At 37.1% G+C, this 15,157-nt stretch overlaps 1 protein-coding gene across 2 annotated transcripts in view; it reads left to right on the top strand.

Annotated features, from left to right (window-relative positions):
* Positions 1 to 12,130, top strand: part of si:dkey-220k22.1 (multiple epidermal growth factor-like domains protein 9) — a 72,933-nt gene extending 60,803 nt beyond the window's left edge. Inside the window, exons 5-6 of one of the 2 annotated variants that reach the window (XM_042724118.1) lie at positions 7,710 to 7,979; positions 9,914 to 12,130. In XM_042724118.1, coding sequence (XP_042580052.1) covers positions 7,710 to 7,979; positions 9,914 to 10,341 — 698 coding nt within the window. In that variant the 3' untranslated portion in view covers positions 10,342 to 12,130. The remainder of the gene's footprint in view (positions 1 to 7,709; positions 7,980 to 9,913) is intronic. The other variant, XM_042724119.1, reaches the window with a different exon arrangement.
* Positions 12,131 to 15,157: the final 3,027 nt, after the last annotated feature.

Here is a 15,157-nt window from a genome sequence, read left to right on the forward strand (position 1 = left end):
AGAGTCTTTCTTAATCAAGTTATAAACTAGAAAATTGTCAGTTATATTTATGCAGATGCTGCCAATTGAGGCTCATCAGCATAACTCAAGGCACATCTCTATAATAGAAGCTGTATTAGGCTCTTGCATGTGATTTAAGAGCAAGCCAGCATGCCTACCCAGAGCACTTTCTATCTCTCCCTCTTTTACTGGTGTTTCTGCTGTTGATTAGGAGTAGCAACTAATAAACAACATTTTGAGATGATACATCCTCTGACAAAACTTAGATAATGAATAATTAATGAGGCTTGACTCCTCAGTCAAAAAGTAAGGCTTCCTGTAATGAGAAAAGTGTGTGTGTGTGTGTGTGTGTGTGTGTGTGTGTGTGTTTGTGTTTGAGTGTGTGTAAAAGAGAGAGTGTTCATCAACATGCCTGTATCCGAAATGTGGCCAACACTGAAATGGGAACTACAGGTTCAGCCTTTGAGGATTAGCGATTGTGGTAATGGAATGCTAATAACCAGCACAGTCAGGACAGTGGCTGATTAGAAGACAGACCTTATTTTATTCTGCCTGTAAATCCCTGATGATGCAGCCTGATGAGGTACAGGGGAGTACACGAGTGTTAAATGAATTCCTCATTTACTCATCAAGGCCACACTTTTATTAACAGAACTCCCTGAAGACTGAATGTACCATAAGCCGGCCTCTAGATAACACTGCAGGCTCACTGGATGTCTCTATAGTGCTTACTGGGCAAACTGTGTTTTACTAGGATCTAAACCAGGGGTCTGCAACATTTTCGGCATGACGTGCCATTTTTAATTTTTCAACCACTGTGCCAACACCCCCCCCCCCCCCCCTTTAATGCAATCTGTACATACACATGTTTAAAAGATACAATAAAAAAGGCCTATTTGATTTTCATGCAAATAGTTTCAAAGGATTTTTTCAAAAATTGTTTTTTAAACTTTTCAAAAGTTTCTTGAATAAGATATACAGTGTGACCGTACTGAACACCACTGTATGTGTGTGTGTGACAAGGCCAATGCATTAAAATTGTTCAGTTTAATCACTGTTCTATATTAATGCGCTGCTTTAATTGATGCGCGCACGCACACACGCACAACTTGCACACAGCGATCTGAGATCGCGCTGTGCAAAATGTAACATTCAGAAGCTTATAAACTTGTTTTCAGCGCTGCCACACAACTTTTATTAATCAATACTAAATTGCTACATTATATTTCTCAGCAATGAGGGGGGATAAAATCACTGTTTTTTTAAGTAACTAAACTCAGCTTCATTGTAGAGAGAGACTGACGCAGACAATTTACACATCTCCCTCCCTCTCTCTCTCTCTCTCTCTCTCTCTCAAAATGGCCTTTGAGAAAAAAATAATTAGAGTAGTTTGCATCACTGGATATAGCTGTCGGTCATTTAAGATTTCTATCGTAAAACTTATCGTTAAAAGTTGACTAATATTAAATGATTTGCAGCTTCATCTTACCTCGCTCTCTTTAATGTTAAACTGACGCTTCATGCTCTGCTTCTGTGAACAGTAAACCCCGCCTACTTTGATTTGATTGGCCATCTCAGTCATTTTGACATTGACGAGCGTTGTTAGACCGCTGAGGCTTTGATCTGAAGTGCCTAGTATGTACATCCTTAGACTAGCACGAGTTAATTCTCACACTTTAATAGTATTTATATAGCTCCTAACAGGCTGCGTGACTATGAGAAGTTATTACCTCAAAATGTACGTCATTATGCAGTTTTCCCTATTGCTCGTGTGCCAGCAATTATACCTCTGCGTGCCACTGTTGGCACGCGTGCTGTAGGTTGCCAACCTCTGATCTAAACAATGGAAATATATCATAATGTCAAGCACCAGCAAGAGGACGGAAGTGATTAATTCACACATGTGCTGCTGTAAAGGTCATTTAGCACAAGAGCAGAGCACATGGCTTAGATCATTAGTTTACATCCTGCATTGCACCATGGGAGGCATTAGTTCTGCTGCTGTTATTGAAGGGTTGCTGGTTCAAGTCTCAGCATTTGAGAGACTGATGTAGCTCTAGGTGAGCAGTTGCACCCATTTGCACACTTCCTGTCCTACTGTAGCTGTGTTTTCGAAGAAGAAACTGCTACTGTTTAACCCCTGAGTGCCAGTGCCATAACCCAAATACAAGATTTTAAGCTGTGTCTTGGCCAGCCTTTTACTGCTCTTTTAGGATTTATGTGATGGATCAAAGCCAGAATGGTTCTTTATCAGGTTTTCATCTGATGTTTTAATTGCCCTCATCATAAAGATAGGATCAGTGTAATTATTAACACTATCGATTTCTGCTTTTGGATGGTGTGATATCACCATTTAAAAGATCAAATTTAAAGCGCAGTTGTGAAATCAAACACCCAATATTCAGTATGAGTGAGAGAGTGGGAACAGCAGTGTGCTCATAACACAACCCCTATTTGACTTATGTAGTCCAGTTTTAGTCACCGTCTGACTAGTGCTCAGGGACTCTTTTTCTCTCTTCCTCTCATTGTGTCCATGGTCATCTAAAGTCTGGATGCATCTCTCAGCACTCGCAGCCAGAAGCTCTTTGCTTAGATCTCATCACAGCAAACTCTTACACCAGTGTTGAATGTTGAGCGTAAATATGCTAGTTTGTTTCATTCCCATGAGGCCACATACAGTATATTATTAAAAGTATTGTGTTTTGTGTAAGGCACCCCGCCATAGAAAATTTTACTATAACGAAATACAAAATACTGTGCGTATATTTAGAATTAACATCCTCAGAAAGAGAAGAAATTAATAAATGCTTCACAAAGGATTTATATTTCAAAGTGCTGTTCTTTTGAACTTTCTATTCATCAAGAAATCCTGGGGAAAAAATCTATCACTGTTTTCATCCAAATATGAGTAGCACAACTGTTTTTAATCGTGATAACAAGAAGTGTTTAGTGAACATCAAATCAGCAGCAGAACAACAGTTTCCAGCATTGATAATAAGAAGAAATTTGACTTGAAAACCAAATATTAGAATGATTTCTAAAGGGTTATGTTTTAATGTATGTTGAGATTGAAAACAATTTTACTGAAAGTTAACTATAATAAATTGTAATTCTGTAAAATGAGCATAAAAGACTAGAACAGTAGTGTATATTGGTTAAAGTCATACATCTAATAAATTTTTTGTTTGTATAATGTAAGCTTATTTTTGTAATTTAATGTAAACTAAAGTATGTTTATATAACATAAGCTTTATTGGTACAGTAAGCTCCATTTTTAGAATTTTTAATTATTTTACTGCTTCAGACTTTGTGTTTTTTGCTGTTATTTCCTTGCTCTCCTCTTAATTTTTTTATGCAAAGAGGCTATGATTATATTTACAATACAGTATGACCTTGAGTGCCTAAATGTTTCTATAAAATGGCTGCTACATAAAAATAACTAAATAAATAAATGTTCTGAGGACACATTGTCTTAATATTGTCACATGGATAATGGCCTCGATGGGTGCAATAATACACACAATAGATAGGTATCATACAGCAGCCATTGTCTCTTGTAGTTTCACTGGAATGCTGTATTGACCCCTTCTGCAGTATCTGAAGTAGTTTTTTAAGTTTTATAAACTTTTCAATCACAGTCTCTGCATCAGCGGGAAAAAGATTTTGAAGTTGCTTTTCTGAATTCTGAATTCATATCTTGAAGTGGAAACACTCTGAAGTCAGTTACTTGATCTGAATATATGGCTGGATTTGCTTTGCTTCAGTAACTCTTTGTTTGTCCATATAGCACCGTCTGATTTAACAAACGTGTGCTGTCTCAGTGACTGAGTGTAATCAGTGAACAAGTCATTATTAGTACCTCCTTTTGTTACTGTGACATGGCCTTGACACTTTCTGCTGTGCCTTGTTAAATCAGAACCCCTGAGGTTTCCAAACACACACACACACACGATTTGGTGAGACCCTGTTAGTGGAGCAAAATTGATAGGTACAGATAAAGCTCTCATATATAAATTCATAGATCATGTAAATTCATAGCAAAATAACATGCATCCTCTTACTCAAAACAAAACAAAATAATGCAAAAAGTAATGCTTTTGTTATGAATTTAAAAACTTAGCCTAATATAACACACCCTTCCATAGTAATTTTTATGTTAAGTCATCATGGCAAATGAGTTATGTACAGTACACCAAAAGGCACCCTACAGTGATATTGACCCAATAATATTTCACAATACTGCTGCTTTTTACTGTATTTTTGATCAAATAAATACAGCCTTGTTGAGTATGAAATTTTAGTCAAAAACATTACAAATCTTACCAAAAATCTTACCTTGAATGGGGGTGTGTGTTTATATTATTATATACTCCCTCCCCCGAGTTACTCTGTGGATGTCTCACTTTATTTAAGGCAGAAAGCTGCTAAAAGCTGCACAGTCACTGTAGAATTTAACTGGCATGTGAGTGTAGTTTAGATACTCATTCAGTCACTCTCAACTGATATTTCTTCAGCAATTTGTAATGTCTTTTTTCTTTACAAGTGGAACCTTTAGAACAGAGTCTCTCTGCTCTCCTTGCCAGTGCTAGATTTCCTTAGTGAAATGCGTGTTTGATTTGCATATGCTGACTGAATTTGCATTGGAAATGACCTAGCACTGGTTGGCTTGTTATCTGCCATGCCGTGTCAGTTGCTATAATTCTGATGAAGTTGCCTGCTTAATTCCACCAGAGTTTCAGCTTTGATTCAGCAGTCTGTGAAAAGTCTGCAATTTGCCACTATTTTCTTTATGTCCACCCTTGTGATAGACAGAGTTTGAGAGAGTGAAACATGCAGCAAGTTGTTAAAATATTAAGACAAGAAATCTTCATATATATGTAATGTTTATGTAATATAGAGAGCAGATGACTAAATCGACTAACTTGTTTACTGTCCATTTAAGTTTTTTACTATATTATATTATGATACATTATACACTCTTTATTCTTCACTTTATCTTCAGTGTGTATTTCATTTGTGAGTTTTTTTTTTTCTTACTGTAGTCAGGAAGTGTAAAAACTGTTGTAATGATTGTAGCCCTTGAGCATGTCCATGCCTGTTTGAGCTTGGTGTGTCAAACATTGCGTGCGCCTGTGTGTACGCTTGTGACGCTGAAAACGCAACCAGGTTAAAGTCAGCACACTACGGAAGCTTCTGCCGGCGATAGAATTATGAAATGGTTAAACATTGACTAGCCTCAATTCAGACATTTTTGTCACGAGTCCGACTAGCAGCTACATGAGGAAGCATATCTTTTGTGTCACCGGAAATCTTTGTATGCTCTAACATGTTGGGACATATGCACTGCTAAGCACTCCTGAATTTTTTGTCAAATTTGTTGTCACCAAAAGAAGTGGAAAACGACTTTCCGGAATAAACGCATACAGGTGAGACCAAACAAAAGACGTCTCTGTGTGTGTTTACACTGATTTCACTCTGACCACCAACAGCTCAGCTTTTTCTTGTTTCTCTTTGTTCTTTGATTCTCTGGTTCTTTTATTTTTTTGTGAATGTTCTGTAGTGAAATGATCGTTTTAAGTTCAAAGAGCTCAGAGGAGCTCAAGCTCTTTGTGCCTATGTGATTTTTCTTTTAATGTCGTGATGATATAGATCTAAATGGGCTCTTTTCTGCCTCAGTCACTCACCATCCTTTCATTGTGTCATTATCTTACCATGATGGTTATTGCCCTCATGCTTGAGAAATGTGGAAAATTGGTCCTTCTAGTGTAGTATTCCCTGGGTCTACATCACTGCCTGGAGGTTTGGGTTTTATATCCTGCTGTCGCCATATGCAGGTGCTGAGTCTGGGCAAATGGAGATAGGAGGGTCATAGAGCCTCCTGATTCACTGCCCCTCTCTCTATGTAACATAAAATTGCCTCTCTGCTAGATCTATTTGATTCACAGCAGGTACTGCGTACAGTCTGTCTTATTGCATCTCTCTCTCTCTATGTATGGTTCAACATGGTTTTTGCTTTAACTGTACCTTTCTTCTTTCCTCCTCCTCCTCCTCCTTAGTTCTTCTCTTCTACTTTCCTTTTATTTTACCTCTGCTTCATTGGACCAGGTTATAAAACTGATTCCTTCTTCTAGTCCTGAACTCATATATTTTTCCATCTGTATTTGAATGGGCACAGTATTTTTTTTTATTTAGTTATTTTATTGAGCTTTTTATGGAGGAAGAGTTGCCTTTGACTTTTGTATTCATGTCCTTATTTGTTGTTTAGAGATGCACTGGTGAAACAAAGGGCTGTCAATGATTGCAAAGCCATACTATCATTAGTTAAATTTTGTAGTCAGTACAAATTTTGATTAAAGAAATTAATACTTTTATTTAGCAATGATGCATTAAATTAATCATTTATAATTTTACAAAAGATGGCCGACAAAAATGCTGCTCTTTTAAAGTTTCTATTCATCAAAGGATCCTTGAAAAATACTCTCTAAGAGAGCAACCTCAAATTCTCCCCAAAAAAATCAGTGAAGAAAATGCAAAAAAAAAAAGTTTACAGATTCCGTCTGGCCATGCCAATTAGTTCTACCAAAAGAAAGAGAAAGAGAAAAACATGTTTAGTTGAGGCTGCTGTGCTCATTAATGATTTTAAAAAGTGTCTCTTCTGGATCATCTCTTCTATTTTTCTCCACAGAAAGTAATCGCTTCTTATGAGCACTACATGAAATTTCTTTAGTGTCAGAAAATGAAATGTCCCACAATGTGATATTGCTCTTGCTCTTGTCAGTCGCATTGCAATTGCAAGTACTTTAGAAAACATGTACAATACACTATACATTTCTCAGTAGTTCCTCAGTACTTTCCCAGTAGTCACTGAATCATCATGCTGATTTTATGATTACATATCTGGTTGCAAGCAGTTTAATTGCAGTGGCAGGTCACACTATATACATCTACTTTCAGTATCCACCCTTCATGTGACATTTCTGTCCAATGAATACAGAAAAGTTTACCATTTTTGTTTTTAATGTAGCTGCACTAGAAATGGAAAAATGACATTTACAGTATGCATTTATCACATGATCTCATGCTTTAGCATCATTCCCTGTGGACAAGTGGCAAATTTTTAAAACACTTTATATTCTTTTTTTTAATCACTCTTTGACGTGACAAGCATCAGTTATGTTATCAGACAAAAGAAAAATGTTTATCTGCTGTTTGTGTCATCCTCCAGAAAAGCAGGTTTTGAAGCAAATGTGCTTTTGAAGACTTTAGGCAGTAGTTTTTTCTTTGTGTGCATGAGGAAGAGTGTTTTCACTTTTTTTAATTTAAGCTTAAGAAATCATCAGCCCTTTTCATAGGCCAGATTTGCCTGTTGTTTGAGTGTTTGGTCTGCTATCAAATGCAAACAGGGAAAAAACTGTGGTAATACATTCAAAAAATGATGAGGTTAAAAGTTCATCTGACAACTGAATATAGGCTAATATAAACAAAGACTTCAGTTTCTCTTCACACATTCCTCAACATCCTTAAAAGATTCTGCCATCTGGTGGCCAAATTCTGCCATCTGGGTCTTCAGATGGCTGAAGTTCTTTGGTTATTTTAGTGAAAATACCCTGTACTGTACTAAGAAGCTGTCTGATTCATAATTCATTCTGTTTTGACAGAGTGAATCAAGTCTATAACCTTAAACTTCCTTTGTCTCTTTATGTGTTTAGACTCAAGTGGCCAGCCTTTCTGTGTCCAGTGCAAGCCAGAATACCAGGGTCCCAACTGTGAGCAGTGTAGTGATGGCTTCTACAACGCCGACAGCATCTGCCTTCCCTGTAACTGCAGCGGGAACGGAGACCCCCGCATATCCCCTCGGATCTGTCACCCGGACACGGGCCACTGCCTGAGCTGCATCAACAACACTACAGGGCCGCACTGCGAACGCTGCGTAGAAGGCTTCACAGGGGACGCGCTCGCCAGGAACTGCACTCCTAGGGGTGAGACCCTACAGTAGTAAAACTTCTAGTGATTTTTGGCTGCAGTTGGGGATCATTTATTGATATATTTTTTTCATTCGCATTATTGCATCTGTACTTTGCATTCTTTTTTATCATGTTCATTCATATCATTTTTAACAGTTCAGTTAAAGCTGTGACTCTGAAACCATCCTTTGTCAGTGCACTTCAGTACTGAAGAAAAGTGAAGTGAACCAATCGAGAGAGGTTGAAACTGATCCCACAGATTAACTCTTTCTCGTGGACACACTAAGTCGCTTTCTCATGCATTTGGTGTAGTTTCAGTTGTGATTCACTTATGAAATTGCAACATATTAAATGCATCACGTTGATGTTATCCAGCCTTATGCTATAGACCGTGTGAACAGGAAGGACCTGAACTTTTGATATTAATACATTTAAGCAACTATTTTAAGTGGTAATTGAAAAGTGCTTTACATGTTATGTGACTGTGGTTTTTAGAGAGGGGGAGAGAGGATGTGTTGTAGAATGACCCAGATCGATGTTCTGACTCAGAACATCCGTCTGTGTACACTGCGGATTCTATCAGTGGTGTACTGTAAAGAGGATAGACCGTACATTCCCAAGGGCAAGCTGACTCAGACTGCCAAACAGTGAGCTTGGACCACAAGGTGAATATATGAAAGAGCAAGGAAGAAGAAAAGAGTGATTTACAGTATCACTCCAGTAAGTCAGCCAAATCCACACTCACATTTTGTCAGTCTTTCCAAAAATAATAAATCTTTCCTTTTCGGCCTGTCTGAGCTCTGTTCCAGATAAACAGCCATGTTCCCGCTCATTATAGAGATAGCTGCACTAATGGAGCTCCAAAAGGCAACATTGATTTCCGGTATTGACTTTCCAACAATTGGCTGAAATGTCTCTGATAAAGTGTTTCCCACAATGACAATGTTGTTATTGTTAACATAAAACAAAACTAAAACTTTTCCGTTTTTGTTAATTAAAATTCCAGCTGTCATATAAAATAAAATATTAATATTTTCTTAAATACTTTATTCTCAAAATTAATTACAAATGTTGCCTTGGCAACTAACTAAAATAACTAAAAGTACTAAATATAGATACAAAATAAACCTATATTTAAATATTTTTATAAAACTAATGAAAATGACTAAAGCACATACAATTATGAAAACGTGAACTAAAAATAAAATCTGAAAATAAAAAAAATTAAAGCTTATTCAAAATATGAATAAATACTTTAATAGTACATAACTTAAATAACACTGCAGGATGAACCTTACATGTTTTCTGAGGTAGGTTTTCAGTCTTTATGTACACTGCGTTTGGTCTGACATTGTCTGTTCTACTGAACAGATGGAATGGCTCCTTCCTGTGAACCTTCTACCAGTATGCAGCATCTGTTCTCTACATTACACTAGATCAGGGCTCCACATGGTACCGTTTTGCTGCTCTCACCCTTTTTCATTCCTTTCCTCTTACTTTTTGTTTCTTCTTATCCTTTACACTTTTTTTTGCTCTCTCTCTATTTTTCACATGATGATAACTCACAGTTCAAAAATAACTCATTTCGATGAGTGAGTCAGAAGTTCTGTCAGACTGATTCAAAAAAGTATCTTTTTTTTTCTTTTTTTTTTAGTGATTCATTTAAAGAACCAAATAATTTGCTTATTGTTCAGACTAAAACTGATTTTTTTTTATCTGCATGCAGCCCACCATCTCATTTTCTTACCAAGTCATGGAAACAGTATTTTTTTTTCCATTGCATTCAATAAACTCACATTCACAAATTATATTCCGCAGCAGTACAGGAATATCACTGGTCAATCACTGGAGTGTAATTCATAATTTAATTCATTTTGATATGTTGCATTTTATTAGATGCATACTGTCTCAAACTGTTCCTCTCTCTCTCTCTCTTGCCCTGTCCATAGTCGTTCACACTACTCCTTCAACCACTACGCACTGGTTTCACTACACCACCATGACCTCCAGCCCCAATGCAACAGCACAGTCCACCACCTTCTCCACAACTTTGCTGAGCAGCATGGGCAGCTCCACCACCACAGTGACTCCGCTTCCATGGAACCAGTTCAATATCATTGTCCTGGCCGTCATAATCATAGTTGTCATTGCTCTCTTAGCAGTGGTAGGTGGCGTGTACACTTACCGAGAATACCAGAACCGTAAGCTGAACGCCCCATTCTGGACCATCGAGCTGAAGGAGGACAACATCAGCTTCAGCAGCTATCATGACAGCATTCCAAACGCAGATGTATCGGGGCTTTTAGAAGATGAAGTTAGTGACATGGGCAATGGACAACTTGCTTTAACCGGTCCTGGTAGTTTGTATAAGGTGTAACTGATGTCCCTTCACAGAAACTGGCTTGTTACGTCAGTGCTGGCCCGACGCTTGGCAGAGTGGACCTGTGGATATGTGGACCCCTGATTTATTTTTTCATTTTATGCTGATGGACCACGGACAAGGTTTTCCCACTGGACATAATGCAAACACTCTCACAAGCACTTCAGAGCAAGAAGACAAAGTAATGAATGAGGAATGTGAGCAGTGCATTTAACTGAAAGGCCAAGGTAAACATCCTGCCTTGTTTAAGGCCTTGGCCGATTCACAATTGAAACATGTTGCCTTGCTTTGAAGAAAAAGAGAAAAGATGCAGAGACTAATTCACTAATGTGTGACAGAATACTAGACAATGAAGCATGTCTGATTGAGTATTAATACTGCGACAGTGAGACATGCATGGCGTTTTATCACATGTGGATAGATCAATCAAATGCATCTGTTTATTAACAGCATTTGCATACTTGCAGTTACATTCTACAGCAAGTATACTACTGCATACATACAGTCCATTCTCACGATCCCTTTGTAAATGCTATTTTAAATGCAGAGAGTGGACATTAGTTTCAACAAACGTTTTATTTATTTTTTTTTCATGTATGTGCAAACCACACCGTTTTAGTGTCGCTTCTTACATGCTATTACAGGTGCAGGACTTTAGGGGGCGCTGTTACACTGGACCTGGCATACAGAGCAGGCCTGTGTATCATGCAATGGAAATACATAATACTAAATGGCAGATGCTGAATGATTTCTGCATTCTTTTGCATTTTTCTTTTTGGCAGGCAAGGGATGATTTGGGTTTTTTTTTTCAGGCCAAAGAGGATCTGTGTGTCAGCATCAGATGTAGAGAGCCTGACTAATTCTAGTCACAGTTTAACAACAGCAAAGTGGAATTAGAAGACTGTTTCATGGTGTATAGAAATACTTGTTTTATTTATTTTCCAGGAATTTTCTCCTCAATCCGCTTTTCATTTGTGACTTATCTCAGGCCACCTGTTAAAAGGTGCCATGCCTGGTTGTGTGGACTTGACACAACTTTTCTGACTGGGAGAGTTTAAGTTTTGGTTAATTTATTTGGACGAACCTCTCTCTCTCGTATTGATGGCTTAGGGTTTGTTTGTGTGAGTTGCAGAGGAGTGTAATATATATGATCAGATGAGCAATAATGCTTGATGGGTCCAACAGCCATACTAGACAGTAATCAATCACTGCCATTTGTGTAGCACAGGCTAAAACAAGTTGAGCAACTGCTTCAGTGATGAATAAGTGCACATGCTTGACTCTGTGGGTGTATGTGTGGGTGCTGAGCGGGGTAATATAATATATTATTATTGCAGGAATTGGATAAAAGAGTACAAAACGCCATGCCATTCAGTAAAAGAACATATAATAGGGTGTGTTCTTGATAGGTGATGGCCTGAACTAGACAAGACTAGACAAGAGCAATAGTTCATCTGTGATTGTATGTCCGATGACTCTTGGAACATCTACTTTTAGCTCTCTCCCTACTTTCTCCATCCTGAAGCTGTCTTTATCCAAGGTGAGTTGGTACAAAACTATGTAAATATTAGATGTACAGAATGGTTGTCATGAGGAGGCTGCTATTGTATTGGTACATATTACAACAAGTCCTGTTTCTGTGACCAGCATACTCATGTGCACACAGAGAGACTGACGTCCTAATGGTGTCTTAATCTTGCATACGTATGCATTGTGCATTATGTACGGTGCACCACATTCACAACTAACTCTGCGGAAATTTCAATAAAAGCCGGTTTTCCTATAATATGTGCTTTCATTATTATTATTATTCTATCAACAGTCTGTTTCCTGACCTGCTGGTTCATAGTGTGCACAAAACTAGAAAGCACTAGTGAAAATCACAACCTTCAGTTGAATAAAATTTGTTACATTTCACTTTTATGAAAAATTATTATTCAGTTGTATTTGTTGGCACTGTGAATCTATTTTATGTTGGATGCTAACATTTTTAATATTTATTTGTTACTAGGCAAATGGTGGACACCGTTAACACATTTCAGTTGTATGGAAACAAGTATTGTTTTATTTTGGGCCAGAGGGAATGATGTTTTTATTATTTGATTTAATAATATGTCAAATTCATGGAGCTATTGTTTAATAATTCCATGAATTAGGTGTACATTTCAGACATCTTCATTATTCATCATAACCTGAAGTAGAACTGTCCAAACGCATTCAGTCTGAATTCTATTACGACATCCCTACAACTAAAAAAACAGACCATGATGTCATCCAGATGTATCTATTTAACTCTCTATTTGCTATTCATTATCTACACTGAAAAAAAAAAAAGAATTCATTGGTTTAACTCAATTGAATAGTGGACATTGGTTGCACACAAATTGTTTGCTTTGGCAGCCACTTACAAAATTGTGTTCCATTAACACAGACTATTCACGTTCAATCAACACAGACTATTCACGTTCAATCAACAGACGAACACAGACTATTCATGTTCAATCAACACAAGTACTTTATATTGATATAAAGTTAATGGAATGTAATTAATGTAAATATTCTTTCTACATTGTTGAATTGAAATTTCTATGTTCTAAATCTATATGTATTAATAAAATAAATTACAGTTAACCAAGGAAAGTGGAAATCAAGGGCAACTGGACTGGTTAAGGTTTCTTGAAGGGGTTTCGCTTCTCATATGAGAGGCTTATTTAGTTCTGACTGAACAACTACCATTCAGTCACAACTGAAGAAGCCTCTTGGATGAAAAGTGAAATGTCTTCAAGAAACTTTAGCCAGTCCAGTGCATTGATTTAAACATTTCTTGGATAACCAGGAACTGGATGACTTCACAAACAATTTAGTTAAGAAATAAACAATTATCAAATGTATTGTTGTTGACATTTTACTTTACTATTGTAAACATTAACAATATATTTTCATTAAAAACTATAAGCCTGTTCAATTCTGACATTTTATTCAACAAATGAATGTACTGCACAGGTGTGGCTAAAAAAAATGGCACCAAATTTCCAAAATTAAAAAAGTTCACCATAATGTGCCATGGGGATGTCAAGATTTGTTAACAATGTAAGATATATATTAACACGTTGACTATTAAAATATGCCTGGTACTGGACAGTAATCAAAACTGTAAAACTTGGTATGTACTGGGGTGTAATGCATACTGTATCTAAGAGCCCCAAAAAAAGTATAACATCAGTAATGGGCTAATCAAACTAAGAATAATGCGCTTCTTTCCAGATGTAGCTTAGTTTGGCTAAAACATGCCAGAGCTTTTTTCAAAATGCATCTGCATCTATATAAAAAAAAAAAAAAAACAAGAAAAAACACCTTAAATGTACTGTGGGAAGCTTAAGGTTTTGCAACAATGCTATATTAACGGAGCAAAACAATGGAATGGTAAAATCCAAATGTGCCTGGTACTGTACAGTTATCAAAACTAATCATACAACTTGAATATCACTGGATTGGTGATAACAAAACCAGGCTGCAACACCACTCACACAAGGAATGTATACTGAAGCTAAAAGACAAAAAGGTGCATCCCAACAGTCATGTCCTAAACAAACCAGGAGACAAAAAAAAGCTCCCTTCCCTGATGTAGCTTTGTTATCTAAAACAGGTCAAATAATTTGTAAAATTGAACTGCATCTATAAAACAATTCACTCCAAATGTGCCATGGGAAGATATGGTTTTTGAACAATGTATTATATTTCAACATATTAACACATGGAAAGTGTTAAAGCAAATGTGCCTTGTACTGTGAATCACAACTGTAAAAGAAAAATATCACTGGACTTGTTAGGCCCAAAACCATGTTGCAACACCACTCAGTCCAGCAATGTAGAGTTTGCCAGAAGTCATGTCCTAATCCAACCAAGAGCCAAGAACAATGAACTCTCTTCAATGGTGAAGCTTAGTTTTCGAGCTTTGAGCCATTACTGACAGTTCACCTGCATCCATCTCCATGATTATGTTTTGAATTACCTCAAAAGTGTAGCGGAGCTTTGTAGGGTACTGCATGTTAAATGCATAAGAGAGTCCAAACAACATTGCACACACAAGGGCTACATTCTCAAGATCTCGAAGTGCCACCACACCCTCAATGACTATTCCGACGTCAGAGAGTTCGCCGTTGGCAGTGTCTTTCATATCATAGATCCCCACTGTCATCATCTCTGTGGCACTGAAGAAATGGGTCTCAGTCATTTCCTGATGAAAAGAAAGGACACAATTATTTAAACTAAGACCTCATTAGGACATAGAGCATTTTTAAACTACACCAAAGTTATTTCCAACATTACTTTTGTGCTTAAAAATACAAAATTTTGTTTTACTCTTTAAATACATAAAAAATGTTTTAATGTCAATTGCAGGAAATAAATTAATGCTCAAAATCTTCATATAATTCAGCACTGAAGATCTCTTAAAAGCACTCTCAAAATCTCGTCCCAATTTTGTGTCTCGTCTCGTGAGCGTTTTTTTACACCCCTAGTTATAAAGATCCAAATCCATCTGGCATATGTGCTATTGCATAAAGAAGCAGCAGACACACTAATGTTTTGTTTGGTTAACTGAAATTACAATACATTTGTTATTACAGGGACAGTTAAGTCCCTTAAAATGTACCATTTGGGTACTGATACAGAATTCCAGATGACCACTCTAGCGAACACACTAAAGAGGGCTTTCACACCTGAAGGAACCAAAGTTCATGTTTTGATACATACAGTAAGTTGGCTCTTTTCGTCGGACCAAATTTCGTCTGTTTGGTAGGTGTGAAAGCCC

The sequence above is a fragment of the Cyprinus carpio genome, chromosome B5 (assembly GCF_018340385.1).
Source record: "Cyprinus carpio isolate SPL01 chromosome B5, ASM1834038v1, whole genome shotgun sequence".
NCBI lineage: Eukaryota > Metazoa > Chordata > Actinopteri > Cypriniformes > Cyprinidae > Cyprinus > Cyprinus carpio.